At 41.7% G+C, this 12,719-nt stretch overlaps 1 protein-coding gene across 1 annotated transcript in view; it reads right to left on the bottom strand.

Annotated features, from left to right (window-relative positions):
* SLC6A2 (solute carrier family 6 member 2) overlaps positions 1-12,719 on the bottom strand; it is a 45,234-nt gene that overhangs the window by 14,328 nt on the left and 18,187 nt on the right. Inside the window, exons 4-7 of the mRNA XM_088530900.1 lie at positions 3,576-3,714; positions 2,606-2,740; positions 2,287-2,390; positions 170-294 (exon numbers count right to left, since the gene is read on the bottom strand). Of these exons, the coding sequence (XP_088387026.1) occupies positions 170-294; positions 2,287-2,390; positions 2,606-2,740; positions 3,576-3,714 (503 nt within the window). The remainder of the gene's footprint in view (positions 1-169; positions 295-2,286; positions 2,391-2,605; positions 2,741-3,575; positions 3,715-12,719) is intronic.

Genomic DNA, 12,719 nt, shown 5'->3' with positions numbered 1-12,719 from the left:
ACTGACACTCCACATTCCAGCAAGGTAATTCAACACAGACTTTTAGTGCCCAAGTTAATCTTCCAGGTGCCTTTGAGATTTTTCACCAGCTTGTTTGAAACAAATGTAAACATTTTCAAATAAATGGTGGAAGAAAATGGGTAAAACTAGTATAAAATTCACTTCCTACCTTCAGTGGCTACATCCTCAATTTTAACTTTGTGCTCGTGAGCCATGTAGCCCAATATGGAGAAAATTGCGAATCCTGAGATGAAGCTTGTGACACAGTTAATGGTACTAGTCAGCAAAGCATCCCTAATGTGATGGAGAAAAGAATATGCCAGTGAAAAAAACACTTCAAGAGCTCGATGAGGATTATGTTATCATGATAGGAAGATTCTGGTGAGAATGGTAATCAAGCACTTAACCTTATGATCCAATGCTCCTGGCAGCAGCCTGTGTTGTGATGAGCAGACCAGGTGTCTCTAGTTGACTAATATGGTTGGATAGGACCTTTAGAACAGGACAGGCCTCTGAACTTCAGAGATGCCAAGCAGTACTTTAATAAAAAGAATATGATTTTCTATCATCAGTTACCCTACCTGTCAGCATAGGTGCCATATACCAGGTTTTATCCTCTTCTGGATATTACTGTTTTAATAGCGTTGAAGAATTGACTGTGTCCTGCAATTCTCACTAAAATGTTCCCTTGAGGGCAGGCTGCAGGATCAAGAAGAACCAAATTGGACCCATAAACTCAAATTCTTTCCAATTTTTAAAGAAAATTGCTAGATATTTTTCACTGATCAGGTGCTGACAGTATTCCTTGTTTCCCACAACTCAGGCCTCATGGAAGTGAGAAAGGTTTCATTTAGTCAGTGGGTCAGGCAGTGCTTATCTCTTCTGAAGCTGAGCTGAGGCCATTTTGCATACACATTACTGGGGGCTCACTCATAAGTACAGATTTTCTGATCTTCTGGCTCTCATCTTCTTGCTACCATTACTATTTCTGTCACAGAAGGTGTGCTGAGGTAGACAGGACTCTATCATGCTGAGCTGTGGCCTTTGCCTGGAAACAGTATTTCCAATTTGTTTTGTTACAAGAAAGTGTTTTGAACATTATTAAGATATCAGCGTGTTCCACAGTTGTTTTACCAAAGAAGGTTATTTACAGGTTTTCCATGTGTTTTGCATTGCTGAGTTAGTGTGCTTTTATTGTTAGAATAGGAAAATTACTTTAAGAAACTGCACATTACTCATACAGGGAAGGCAAGGCTGATAAAGCAGTATTGAGCAAGTATAATAGCTAAGAATAAAATATGATTTCACATATTGCCTGTGATGTTTTCTTAGTTTCACGTCTTTAATTTAGGAGAAAAATTAGCCAAATATTTGCTTCCTGCATAATTTTGTTCTGTATGAGAGTCATGCAGAATTATTTGCAGGTGACAATAAATGTAAAACTGGAGAACTGATATGACTGGCTTCTGTCTGAAGGGTTATCCTTCGTAGATCACCTAGTCAGACTAATCCTGAACCTAATTGTTCTGGGCTGAGTACAAAGCTTACTTAAGTCAGTGGAAATATTCCAGGATTTTGGCTTTGGATCCATTCAAAGCAATTCAAGTCCATTTAGTCTCCTCTACCTTTCCACTTTATTTTTTGTCATTGCTTAACTCATAATGCATCTGTAATGCATGTACTTGCTGAATTTCTATTTCATGGGAAATTTTTAAAGGATGTTTGCTTTCATTCCAAGATAGAATGACAACAAAACTTTTAAATGCTTGAGTTTCTCTGAAGATGCGGAGCCTCAGACTAGTTCTGGCTGAATTTCCATGGCAATGATTCAGCAAAAGACTTATAAATTCAATTGATTTAAACGGCATTCTTAAATTAGATCCCAACATAAAAAAAATCAGAAACACAACCTCAAAGCATGAAAACTCTTCTGGAAACTGGAATTGCGGATTTTAGTTTCTGGACCAGTAAGATCCCATCCCACGTTCACTGTTGCTTTTAGTGGTACTTTTGAGAGACAAACACAAGTATAGTTTACACAGCTGTCTGAAGTCTAAATTTAATCTCATTCTGTGTTGCAGTACAGCAGAAATCTTGGCAGGCTCCTATTGCTAAAATTTCAGTAAGGAAGACAGCGATTCAAATTTTAGTTTGGTTGCTATGTCCACACAAGGTTCACCCTTATTAATAATTGAAGATAAATATGTCTAAAAAGTTATTCTGGTTGTAGTTATCAAATTAAATAATACCCTTCTGAAGCAGTAGTGGAAGAATAGATTATTTTACCTGTAACAGTTGTTGTCGAACTTATTGTAACTGGCAAATGCAATTAAAACTCCAAACCCAGCTCCTAGCGAGTAAAATATTTGAGTGGCTGCATCAATCCACACCTGCAAATGACAACAACATTATTAAAATGTCAGTTCGGTCCAAAAGATGCATCAGGGAAATCAAGAATTGTAAAAGACAATTGGCTTTGTAGGTGTGGTGAAAATAAATAATCAATGCTCACGAGATGGTGGTGCCCCAAGAACACGCAGAGCACACGTAGAGTATAGCAACAGTATAGCAATAACAGGGAAGGAGAGCAGAAGGGTGCACTTACTGTGGCTTCTTGTAATCTTCTGAAATCTATGTGCAGGTATGCGCTTATTCCGTTGTATGCACCGGGCAAGGTTATGCCATGAATTAACAAGACAAATAACACGACATAAGGCAAAGTTGCTGTTATCCACACAACCTGCAGAAAGCAGAGATCCCAAATCAATCAGCTACTAGGAGAATTTTAAGAACATGAGAAAAATTCAGCAGACAGTTCCTTGTGTTTGTCTGTGTTTTATGGAGAAGCTATTGATTTGTGTTATATAGACTGTCTCCAGGGAAAGTGCAGTGAAGTATGTATCCATATGTATGTATATGTATATTAGCCTATGCATGTATAGGAATATCAGCAGCAGATAATTTTGTCAGAGAGGACTTGTCGGAGCACTTAGGACTGCATGTTCATGTCTGCCTGCTGCTCAGCTGTGGGTTTTTGAGTAAGTGCAGGCACTGCCTGATGTTGTGCAATGACACTGCCATGCAGATGTCCCTAGAGCTCCTGGACGTGTCCACCCCAGCCTTTCTGAGGGGGTGCTTTTTGATGCAGGTCAAAGAGTAATTGCAAGGTTACGAGATAGTTCTTGTCACCTCTTGTCACAACTTTTTATGTCAGAAAAGCAAAGCATCTTAACGGATCAAAAAATGAATGGAGTTGGCTGAGAATGGGAGGCACGTGGTGTCAGACTATTCCAAGTCTCTCCAGTATTTTCTGAATGAGACCACTAATGATGAATAAAAATTAATATGCCAATAAAATTTCCAGTTTGAGAATCAAACAAGTAAGGCTTGTAGATAAAATAAAGGCTGAATCTGGAGGGTGTATTCCAAACTGTAAAGTTCCTACACAAAGCTCTATCCCATGTTTTGGTCCTGGAGGGTTCCCTAGATGCAGTGATTTAATCTCTTGCTTTCTAGAATTAGTAGACTTAAAGCCGACAAAGAGTATAATTGAGATAAGAGAATATTAGCCCTACCTTTCCCGAGGTCTTGACGCCTTTCCACAGACTGAAGAACAGAATGATGACGACCACCAAGAGGCAGAGGGAGAGCTGCCAGCGCGGCAGGCCGAGGTCGTGGATGCCGCGGCTCTCGTGCAGGTGCAGGACGCCTCGCCTGCGCCAGACAAACAAAGCCAGGTCACAGGGGAAAGAGGCTGCTCTTTCCGGGGCCGGAGGAAGGGAGGCCGCGCTGCGCTCCTGACGTCACTCGTGCTCAGTGACACTGCAGGTGCGTGAGGCCGTGTCCTGCGCTGCTGCCCGCGATGCCTTGCTGTTAGCGGCCGTCAGTGCCTGTGTAGTGGGTACCTTTGCTGTAAGGGTAGCGCTCTGCTCCTTCGTTGGAAGCACTTGGGGATGTTGTCATGTGAATGACAATGATGTGAATGTCATTCATTGCCAGCTTGAACACTCAACACATGCCTGAACAGTCTGCGTCCTCAAAGAATTTAAGATGTGGCTAGTCAAGGTTCAGGGCATACTGATGTATTTACCTTTGAAGTTACCTTTGCATGGAGGAGGCAATGACAGGACATTCAGAGACCCTTTTCAACCTAAATTGCTGTGTGATTCCTGGGTGCTGCCTGCTCCTCAGCAGGCTCCAAAGCTGCTGTCAGCTCCTATTTGAGTAGGCTGCTGTGAGGCTCCGAATGGGAAAAGGGCCTGCATGGCAAAGACAACAGTGAGGGAGCTTAACACAGCTGTAGTGCTCTGTGCCCTCCACTGAGGTGGTGGGACGCAGTGGAGGAAACGCTGATGCTTACCAGGGTAGCTTAGCTCTTTTGGGATCTATGCAGTGAAATTATTTCAAGTGTAGAAACGCTCTTTGTCCCTAAGATTTGTTGCATTTAAGGCTAGAGTTACCAAAACGTATTTCTGTACAAAGCAGGGATATGGGCTAGATAATATAACAGACCCGCCTGCCTTCAATACAGTTCTATGCAACTGGCACTCTGCTGCCTTTTTAAATCTAAAGAATGAAGAACTATTCTGTACTTGATACTGTATTTGCAAAGAGGAATGGCATTGCAGTTCTCAAACTAACTGCTGATATTGATGCAGATCCCTGATGCAGAGCCCTGTTTGCTCATGGATTCAGTCCCTGTGTTCCAGCTCTCATCCAGGTAAAATGGTCATAACCTTCATGTCTCCTCCTGTTTCTCTCACCTTTATTTGTTGTACACTGCTTGAATAAAATAGGAAGTTGATGGTACTAACAAAAGAAACCAGAATGAGCCCTTTTCATTAGGGAAACTTGATATATTTTATGAAGGGAATTGCGTGTTGGAGAAACTGAAGCACACAACATTTGCCTATATTTGCAGACATGCAGAGACTGAAGCCCAAGGCATCTAACTGCAGCCCCATCCTCTACCCATGCACAAACACTTAGCTAAGGTAGATGGTGCTTCAGAGTTACCTAAGTACTGACTATACTGAGCTGAGATGGACTTGACTAAGACCCAAAGCAGGTCAAGCCTATGTCAACCTAAATGGGGAAAACTGAAAAATGTTTGAATTATTTAAACTGTAGAAGCATTCTGGGGGCAAAGAAGACCAATCAAAACAAATAATCTAATGGTATGAAAGAGTTGCATGCAGTTCCCTTTTGAGCAGGTAAGAAATAACTCTGCCTTGTAGTTTATAACATATAAGAAATGCTATATTTCTGGGCTGGTTCTATAATTTTAGCTTTGACTGGATAAAAGATATATTTAGAAAACAAGTTTCTAAATTAAGCAGCAGATCTATTTTTGTTGCATTGTAAGGCTAATAAGGCATTAAAAGGGTAATAATGGTGTGTCCGTGGCATGCAGTCAGGAACCTTCTGCCTTAAAAATAATAAGGGGACCTCAGTCCTCCCCAAAGTCTCCTGATATCTCATCTTAAAAAAAAAACACACATAATTAAATGTAAACTAATAAATAGGTCGATCTCATGCAATATTTGTTTAAAGTGTAAGTAGAATGAACACTTCTGCTGGCAGAATATGCTAGTGCTGGGATCCCCAAATGTAAAAGTCTCGGGCATGCGGTACCTGATGTCCCTGTAATGGGCTCAGGCAGTGATAACCGTCTGGCTGCTCGAGGTTTACCAAATGTCAGATCCTTTTTCCGGGGTCCTGGAAGGGATTCTGTAGCCTATTATTCCAGTTATGCTGCTGTCATTAGCAGAGCTGGGCATGGTAAATCCTTTACATGGTAGTCCTTTGGATTGCAAGGTGTAGAGGTACCCTCTGAAATACTAAATATGAACTGTCATTCTTTATGCCTATTTATTTGTTCTTTCACAAATATTCTTCTGGATGTGTAAGGAAGCCCGCTACCCTGTGTGCTGGCTTTCCAAGCAGCAGCTAGCAATGGGTCTCGCTGTTGGCGCTTGTTGGAGCTGCTGCTCGGAGCTGGGATCCCAGGGGTTTGTCATTGCACATGAGAAATTCGCTTTTTTCAGGGCTGTATACAGGTTGATTACAGATGATTTATGTAAAGATTGCGTTGTGTGTAAGGGAGGTTGAGTTACATCTGCAGTGCCTTTGAGACCCAATATGGTATGTCACTAAATAGAGGTCCTAGGATTTTTTTTCTGCCTATCTGCAGAAGGAGCAGGAATGAGAAGCGACCTAAGCCTGAGGCTGCATTCAGAGATTCTGCATTTTCTCTTTGGGAGACTTTAGTCCTTTTAGCCCTCCTCTTTACCTTGCTGTCTGCTGGGAAGACTCCCCTAGTAACCCAATAGCTCTGGCACCAGTTTTTGCCTCCCTTCCATAGCACGTTCAGCCAAAAGAAGGCAGATCACCTCTCTGGAAACCAGCAGCCTGTTCGCTGTACTTGTCCCCTCTCTTTGTGAGCGCTTGTGTCCTTCTCAATTGGCTGCTGGATCCCCAAGAGCCAAGGGGAAACGGAGCTGTTGGGAATTCCCAGATAACCCCTGCTAAAGACATGTGATTGAGCAGGCAGCGTGAGGCTGCTCATGGCAGCCCTTACAAAGCCTCTCATGTAATTCATATGTAGCAAGCTATGCAGGTTTGTATTTTTGGAAATTTAGTAGGTTTTAGTACAAACAGGCAAGTTAAATGTCTTAGAGCAGGCCTCGTTTTTTTCCAATCCAAAGTCAATTAGATATGATTACGTATATGTATAGCTTTATTATTTCTTTCTTCCTTATTTTTCTTTTTACAAATTGCTGGCCTAAATTTGATTTGCTTTGAATAGAGAGGTGAATAGAGGGGGTAATTCATCAAAACAAGTTTTATGTGTTAGATTTGTTTAGATGGCAAATGTCATCAACTCAGTAGCAAATTAAGATGTTAACAAATATATTTTATAGTCTGACAGACTGAGATGCTCATGACAGCTTTTATTAGAAAGAAAATTGTTGCTTAGTGTTTGAGAACATAATTTCTGAGTGCAGGGGTGTCTTTGAGAAATGACTGCTATTACTCTATTTTAGAGGATAAAATTTTGACATTAAAATCTGCTCATGACAAGCTGATACATGACATATGGATTATGACTTTGAAAAGTAAGGTCTAAGGACTTGGCCAAGTGCATCTAAAAGTTAGTAGATGCTTTTGAGCGATCAAACTCAAATGCCTTCCATAGAATATGAAGAAAATTGGTAAGATATAAATAGATACAGTCCATGTCTGAGTTGTATTCCCTATTCTGGTAGTTTTATGACTTAATGCAAAATGTAGATTGATGCTAAAAGGACTGACGCTATATACAGTGTGCAATCTATAGAAATTGAATCACACACTTGATTTAGAAAGGCATTTGATGCATGCTAATTGTGCTCATTTGGAAGCTCTCCTACATGTATCTGTTATATATTTGACAAAGAAAGGTTTGTCCATCCCTATCCGTTTCAGCCATGGAGGGTTACCTGGATTAAGCACCTGTGGGTGGAGCTGGCCAAACTGCAGGGCAGCAGCAGCCCAGAGGCTCTGCAGGAAGCAGCTTGGGGTCAGCTGGACCTATTGGTCCAGATGGCCTTGTTGGGTTTTACCAGCACCCTGTGGGTTTCTGTTTCTCAAGAGATTTCAGCTCCCTCTTGTGTCGGATAACAGAGCTATATAATGGACTTCAAGCAATATTTTGGGAATCATCTACTGAAGATAATTTACAAGTGTCCCTCTGGTTGACATAATGTTTTTTTAACTTGAATGAAAGAGTAATTCTTTCTGAAGCAGAATAATCTAGGAATGATCCTCACTGAAGTCTTCGTTGTAATTCCCTTATTTTGTAGTGCAGATGGCCCTGCCTGCTTGTGCCTCCTTTCAGCACAGGAGTGTCTGCACAGCGCCCTGAAAGAGGTCTTCAAAATCTGCCTTCGCAACCACTATCTTGAAATTGGAGACAGGAAGGAAATAATTTGACCCATCAGTTGCTCTAACAAATACTGAGCTCATGAAAGACAAATTTGCCAGGAGAAAGTCAGCTCTAGGAACAAGCCCCTGCACCACTGACGGCTGCTGACACTTGTCAACAAATGAATTTTGTGGCTCATTTAGTGGTTGAATGTCTACTGTAATGCTGCGTCCTTTACCCAGTGAAGCCAAACTTGTAACCTTTTCTTGGATCGATGCTTAGGTGTCATAGTTTGAGATCAGCTTTCCCTGCAGGGAATAACAAACAAAACACCAACTCTGACATGACATCAGTGCTCTCATGAGAGAGCATTTGATGAAGGACAGGTGAGCACAAATAGCTGTTGGTTTGTGGTTTATTTCAGCCTGATCCATCTGCCGCCTTGGCCTTCAGCTGTGTGTGTGGGTGGAGGTGTTCCCCAGAAGAAGACCCTGCCTCTGGTGGTGAGGTTTCAGTCTTGGGTAACTTAGGGTAGGTGCTGCACTGAGCTCAGCTGTTGTTGCTCAGAGCCTTGCACTGCTCCTGCCTGCTTCGGGCTCTGTAGGTAGAGCTCAGCAGTTTGAATTCCTCCTACAAGTTACTATAAAGAATGCCCGTTGCGTGCAGTGAACACATAATGTGCAACATCGCATAAAAACCCGCTGGAAACTTCAGTGTGCCAAGTGATCATTCTTCTGCTCTTTTGGATTTACTACACACAGGCTGGTTGTGGTTTTGGAATCGCTTCCATAAAGTTGTCCCAAGGCTGAGAACATGTGTACACACTTCCATGGATTCACTTCCTTGGTGCTCACCTTTAGTTTCTTTTCTTTCTGTGTAAGTAAATGGTCAACAAATGTGCAAGTGCATGGAAAACATTTCAAAGCTGCATATATAATATTTATGGAATAGGGATTTTTATTCTGTGCACATGAATACTTGCACTAGAGATTTCTGTGCATTCAGCCAAAAACAAGGAAGATTACTGTGATATTAGGCCAATTCAAAAAAGTCAATGCAGTCATAAAGTAAATGTGCAATGCACAGGGATGCACACACACAAGTCTCAGAACACAGGGTCACCGATGATGCACCCGAACATTTGCTGAATGTGCCAATGCAATTAATATATATTTCATATCTGAAGCCATCTGCTTATGGCTATTCCAGTAAAAACGTGGCCATAATTTGGAAAGTAGGAAAGTGCTGGTCTTTTCTAACATTTCTAATTTAGTTTTTATTTATAAGCAAATGATTTATGCTTTTGAAAGTTCTCTCCCTTTGGGAAAAGTTGCTTCAAAGAGGGTTGTATGGGGAAAAGCTACTGTGTTGCCCTTTGGAGCATGCTGTGTAGATCACTGCATTGGCTGTGGCACTGAGCAACGTGCACCCTTTGGTCTGTGACAGTATTTCCTATGACGGAAACTTCCTATGTACAACAAATCCAACTTACTGGCTTATAAAAGTAACTTTGGCTTTATAGGGCAAGGAATTTTTGCAGGATGTTGTTGCTTCACACTCTTCTCAGAAATTAATGCTTATAGATATGGTAGACGCAGACTGCTGTGAGTCAGCGCTGCCTTTCCTCCATGTGCTTAGGCAGCTTTTTTACAGTTATTGGTCTCCTGGCAGTCCTGCCTTCACTGAATTGAGCTTTCTGTGAATTTCCTTTACTGAATCTGGCATGAGAACTTCCCTATAAAAATGTGTTTTCTTTCTTACCCTGAAAGACCGAATTGCAGCTCTGAGAACAAGGGCTATCAGAAAAAACAGCTGTAGCTCGATGCGTTGTTGACAGTTTCACTATTTTGTTTAAAAAGTTGCCAAGATTTGTTCATAGAGCAGATCACTCTTATTAACAGCAACCGTGCAGTATGAGAAGAATAGTGCTTTTGTTCCTCCAAACTGGTGTTTAGGCTGACTTGCTTGTCAGGCTAAATGAAAGCAAGATGGTGGTGAACTTTTCCCCGGTACAAGACCTAAGAGAGCAAATATCAAGTATGCCCATACTCAGATGAAATATTTAAATAGGAATGATAAGATATGTATGGGAACTTTTCTTCCATATCTGTTTTTACTAAAAATGTATGTTTTAGTGAATCATTTTGACATATATCGATTGGATAAAGCGTAATTTTTATCCTGGGTGGTTAATGCCAATCCCCTAGGAAGTAACTGAAGTACATGTGTGTCCAAGGCAGTGTGGAACTCGCACTTGATTCCTAACTGGATTTCTCTTATAATTTACTGTTACTAGAAGAGGAGCACCAGCTGTTAACAGATCTTGGAGTTCTTTATTTGCAGGGTATAAATATGCTGTAGCTGATTTCAACCATCTCTAATGAGGCACTGTGGAGGGCCTGCTCAATCCTTATTCCCACTGTCTGCAGCTCTCCCACTGACGTCAATAGGATCTTGGCCTGAGCTGAGCCTGAAGGATGGCAACCAGACTTATTAAAATGATGCACCCTGGTGTAGAAAGACTTCCACTCAACTTATTGCCCAACTCTTAAGGCTTTAAAATAGCAGCCAAACATGTTTGTCAGAGCCCTGTGTCACTGTCTTAGCATGGGAATTGCAGTTTGAAGTGATTTCTTGCAAGCCTGAGAGGCTTAGAGGTTTCTTGGCCTCAGCTGCTTCCCCAAGGACAGCCGGGAACTTGCCCTACATGATCAGTAAGGTTTCCCATGGCTCGCTGTGAAGAGAGTCATCTGCTGCACTTAGTGGTACCTTACCCTGAAGCACTAGGTATAGTGCAAGGCCAGAGTACTCTCACCTATCCCTGCAGTTCATCCCTGTGCTGCAGTTGGAGAGTCAGCTCTGGCAGCTGCCCTCATGTAGGGAACCACCTGCTTAAATCAGCGCTCAGAGCAGCTCTGCGTGAGGGAGCCTGGGCCCTGACAGGGGAGGCTGAGAGCGCTCTAGTGTGACGGCAGCAGCAGGCAGCCTGATTGGGAGGTGTCTCTCTTCACTCACTGGCCCAAGGCAAAATAAATGTTGAGCATTTCTCTTCTCCCTGCTTAGAACTCAGGCTGCCCACCAGCAGGCACAAGTTTTCCTGTGTTCTTGATGTCAATACCCAGCCTAGAGAACTGCACTCAAACTGCACCTCTTCCCATGAAGTCACGAGGCTGCAGGTCTGTCCATCTCTGCTTGGGCTTTTGGCCTCCTTAACAAGTATTCCCTGCAGTTTTCCGTCAGCTGCAGTGCATCCCACCAACCCAGAGCAACATGCTCCTGTTAGCCTGTGCACTAGGCGTTTCTACAGACCTCTTTAACACTGAGGAGGGTAATGGAACGTGTTTTCATCTTCACTGACAAAATCACTACTTAGCTGAAATAGTAAAGCCTACTCCTTTTCTGTGGTATTTTCACAATATGCACCAGTGCTGTTTTTTATTGCTGGGTTTTGATCCCTGTTTTACTAACCTTAATTATCATACATAAGCTGCTGCAAATTTACAGTGCCTTAGTTTGTCATGATTTCTTTATAGTATAAAAGTAATTGTTCTATTTGCCTATTTCTCTATATAACTAATCAAAATTTGAAATTTCCTGTGTTAAATCTGTTGTCTTACAAGTGTTTATTTACTGCTTATATAACACAACAATGGGAAACGTGACAAATGTTGAGAAAGCAAACGTGGTCAAATAACCTGGAAACAAGGGCCTTCATCATGATGCTCTTTCAGCAGTCTGGCTCTTGCACCATCTTACTGAGGAAGGACCAGTCATTCAGCCTAAAACTTAGGGTTTCTGGCTGGAAAGAAGAGACTGACCTGGCACACGCTATTCTTATTGGTTCTGCTCTGGCAAAGATTTGTTAAAAACAAACAAAAACCCTAATAGCTCTCTATTAGGAAGAGTTAGGTGTAATTTCTATGCGAACACGCCTAGAAATTCACGCAGGTGAATTCAACTTGAGTTCAACTGGTAGTGTAAGATGGTGTGAGGACACCCAAGAGCCATGGAAGAATCCCAAGAAAGACTAAGTAACCAAAGTATCAATGTTCAAAGTTTTCTTGAAGAGGTTTTCAGAGAGAATAATAATCCATAACAATATACTGTATCCAAAAACAGTGCATCGTTTTGCAAACCTACTATACTCATGCAAATCTAGCATTTCATCACCCTGACCCTATTCCCTGACCTGGTTGCGCTCAATAGGAAACTTCACAATTGGAAGATTCAGCTCTCCCTGTTGTAAGAAGATGACAGAAGGAGTGAATTAGGTTACTTTAGATGTAAGCAAGAGAAGAAACACTGTTTTCTGAATTGGATTCTGTTTATTTTTTTAGCCTGGGTCTGAAAAAGCATAAACTTTGCATAAGTTTGGGTCCACATGTGAACTTTGCAGCTGGACTTGGTGAGCTAATCCAAATCCAAGTGGATAAATGAACAGACTGCCCCTTGAGATTCCCTATTTTTGCAGATGGGAAGCACATCTCATGGACTATGTTTATTCTTTCCCGCTTTGCAATATAATCGCTAGCAATTACAGGATCTAGGAATTTCAATACTGCTCCCAAATTCAGGGATGAAATCATAACTAAAGTCAAAGTCCCTTTTTTTTTTTTTTTTCTTTTAAACCATGCCTTGACTATACTTCAGGATATGGAAGGGACCTGAGCATTTCAAGCTTGAGGATATGGGCAGAATCACGAGTTGAGCTCTGCCTGATAAATCTGTTGAACCTAACTCAGATTAAAATAGAATATTTGAATAGATTGAGTATTTATGCCCACCGTTTGCTCCTCGCCATGCTCATGCCGGG

The sequence above is a fragment of the Tinamus guttatus genome, unplaced genomic scaffold (genome assembly GCF_059628265.1).
Source record: "Tinamus guttatus ecotype Peru unplaced genomic scaffold, ASM5962826v1 Tinamus_guttatus_pri_ptg000389l, whole genome shotgun sequence".
NCBI classification, from domain to species: domain Eukaryota; kingdom Metazoa; phylum Chordata; class Aves; order Tinamiformes; family Tinamidae; genus Tinamus; species Tinamus guttatus.
This window is presented reverse-complemented; position numbering and strand designations above follow the sequence as displayed.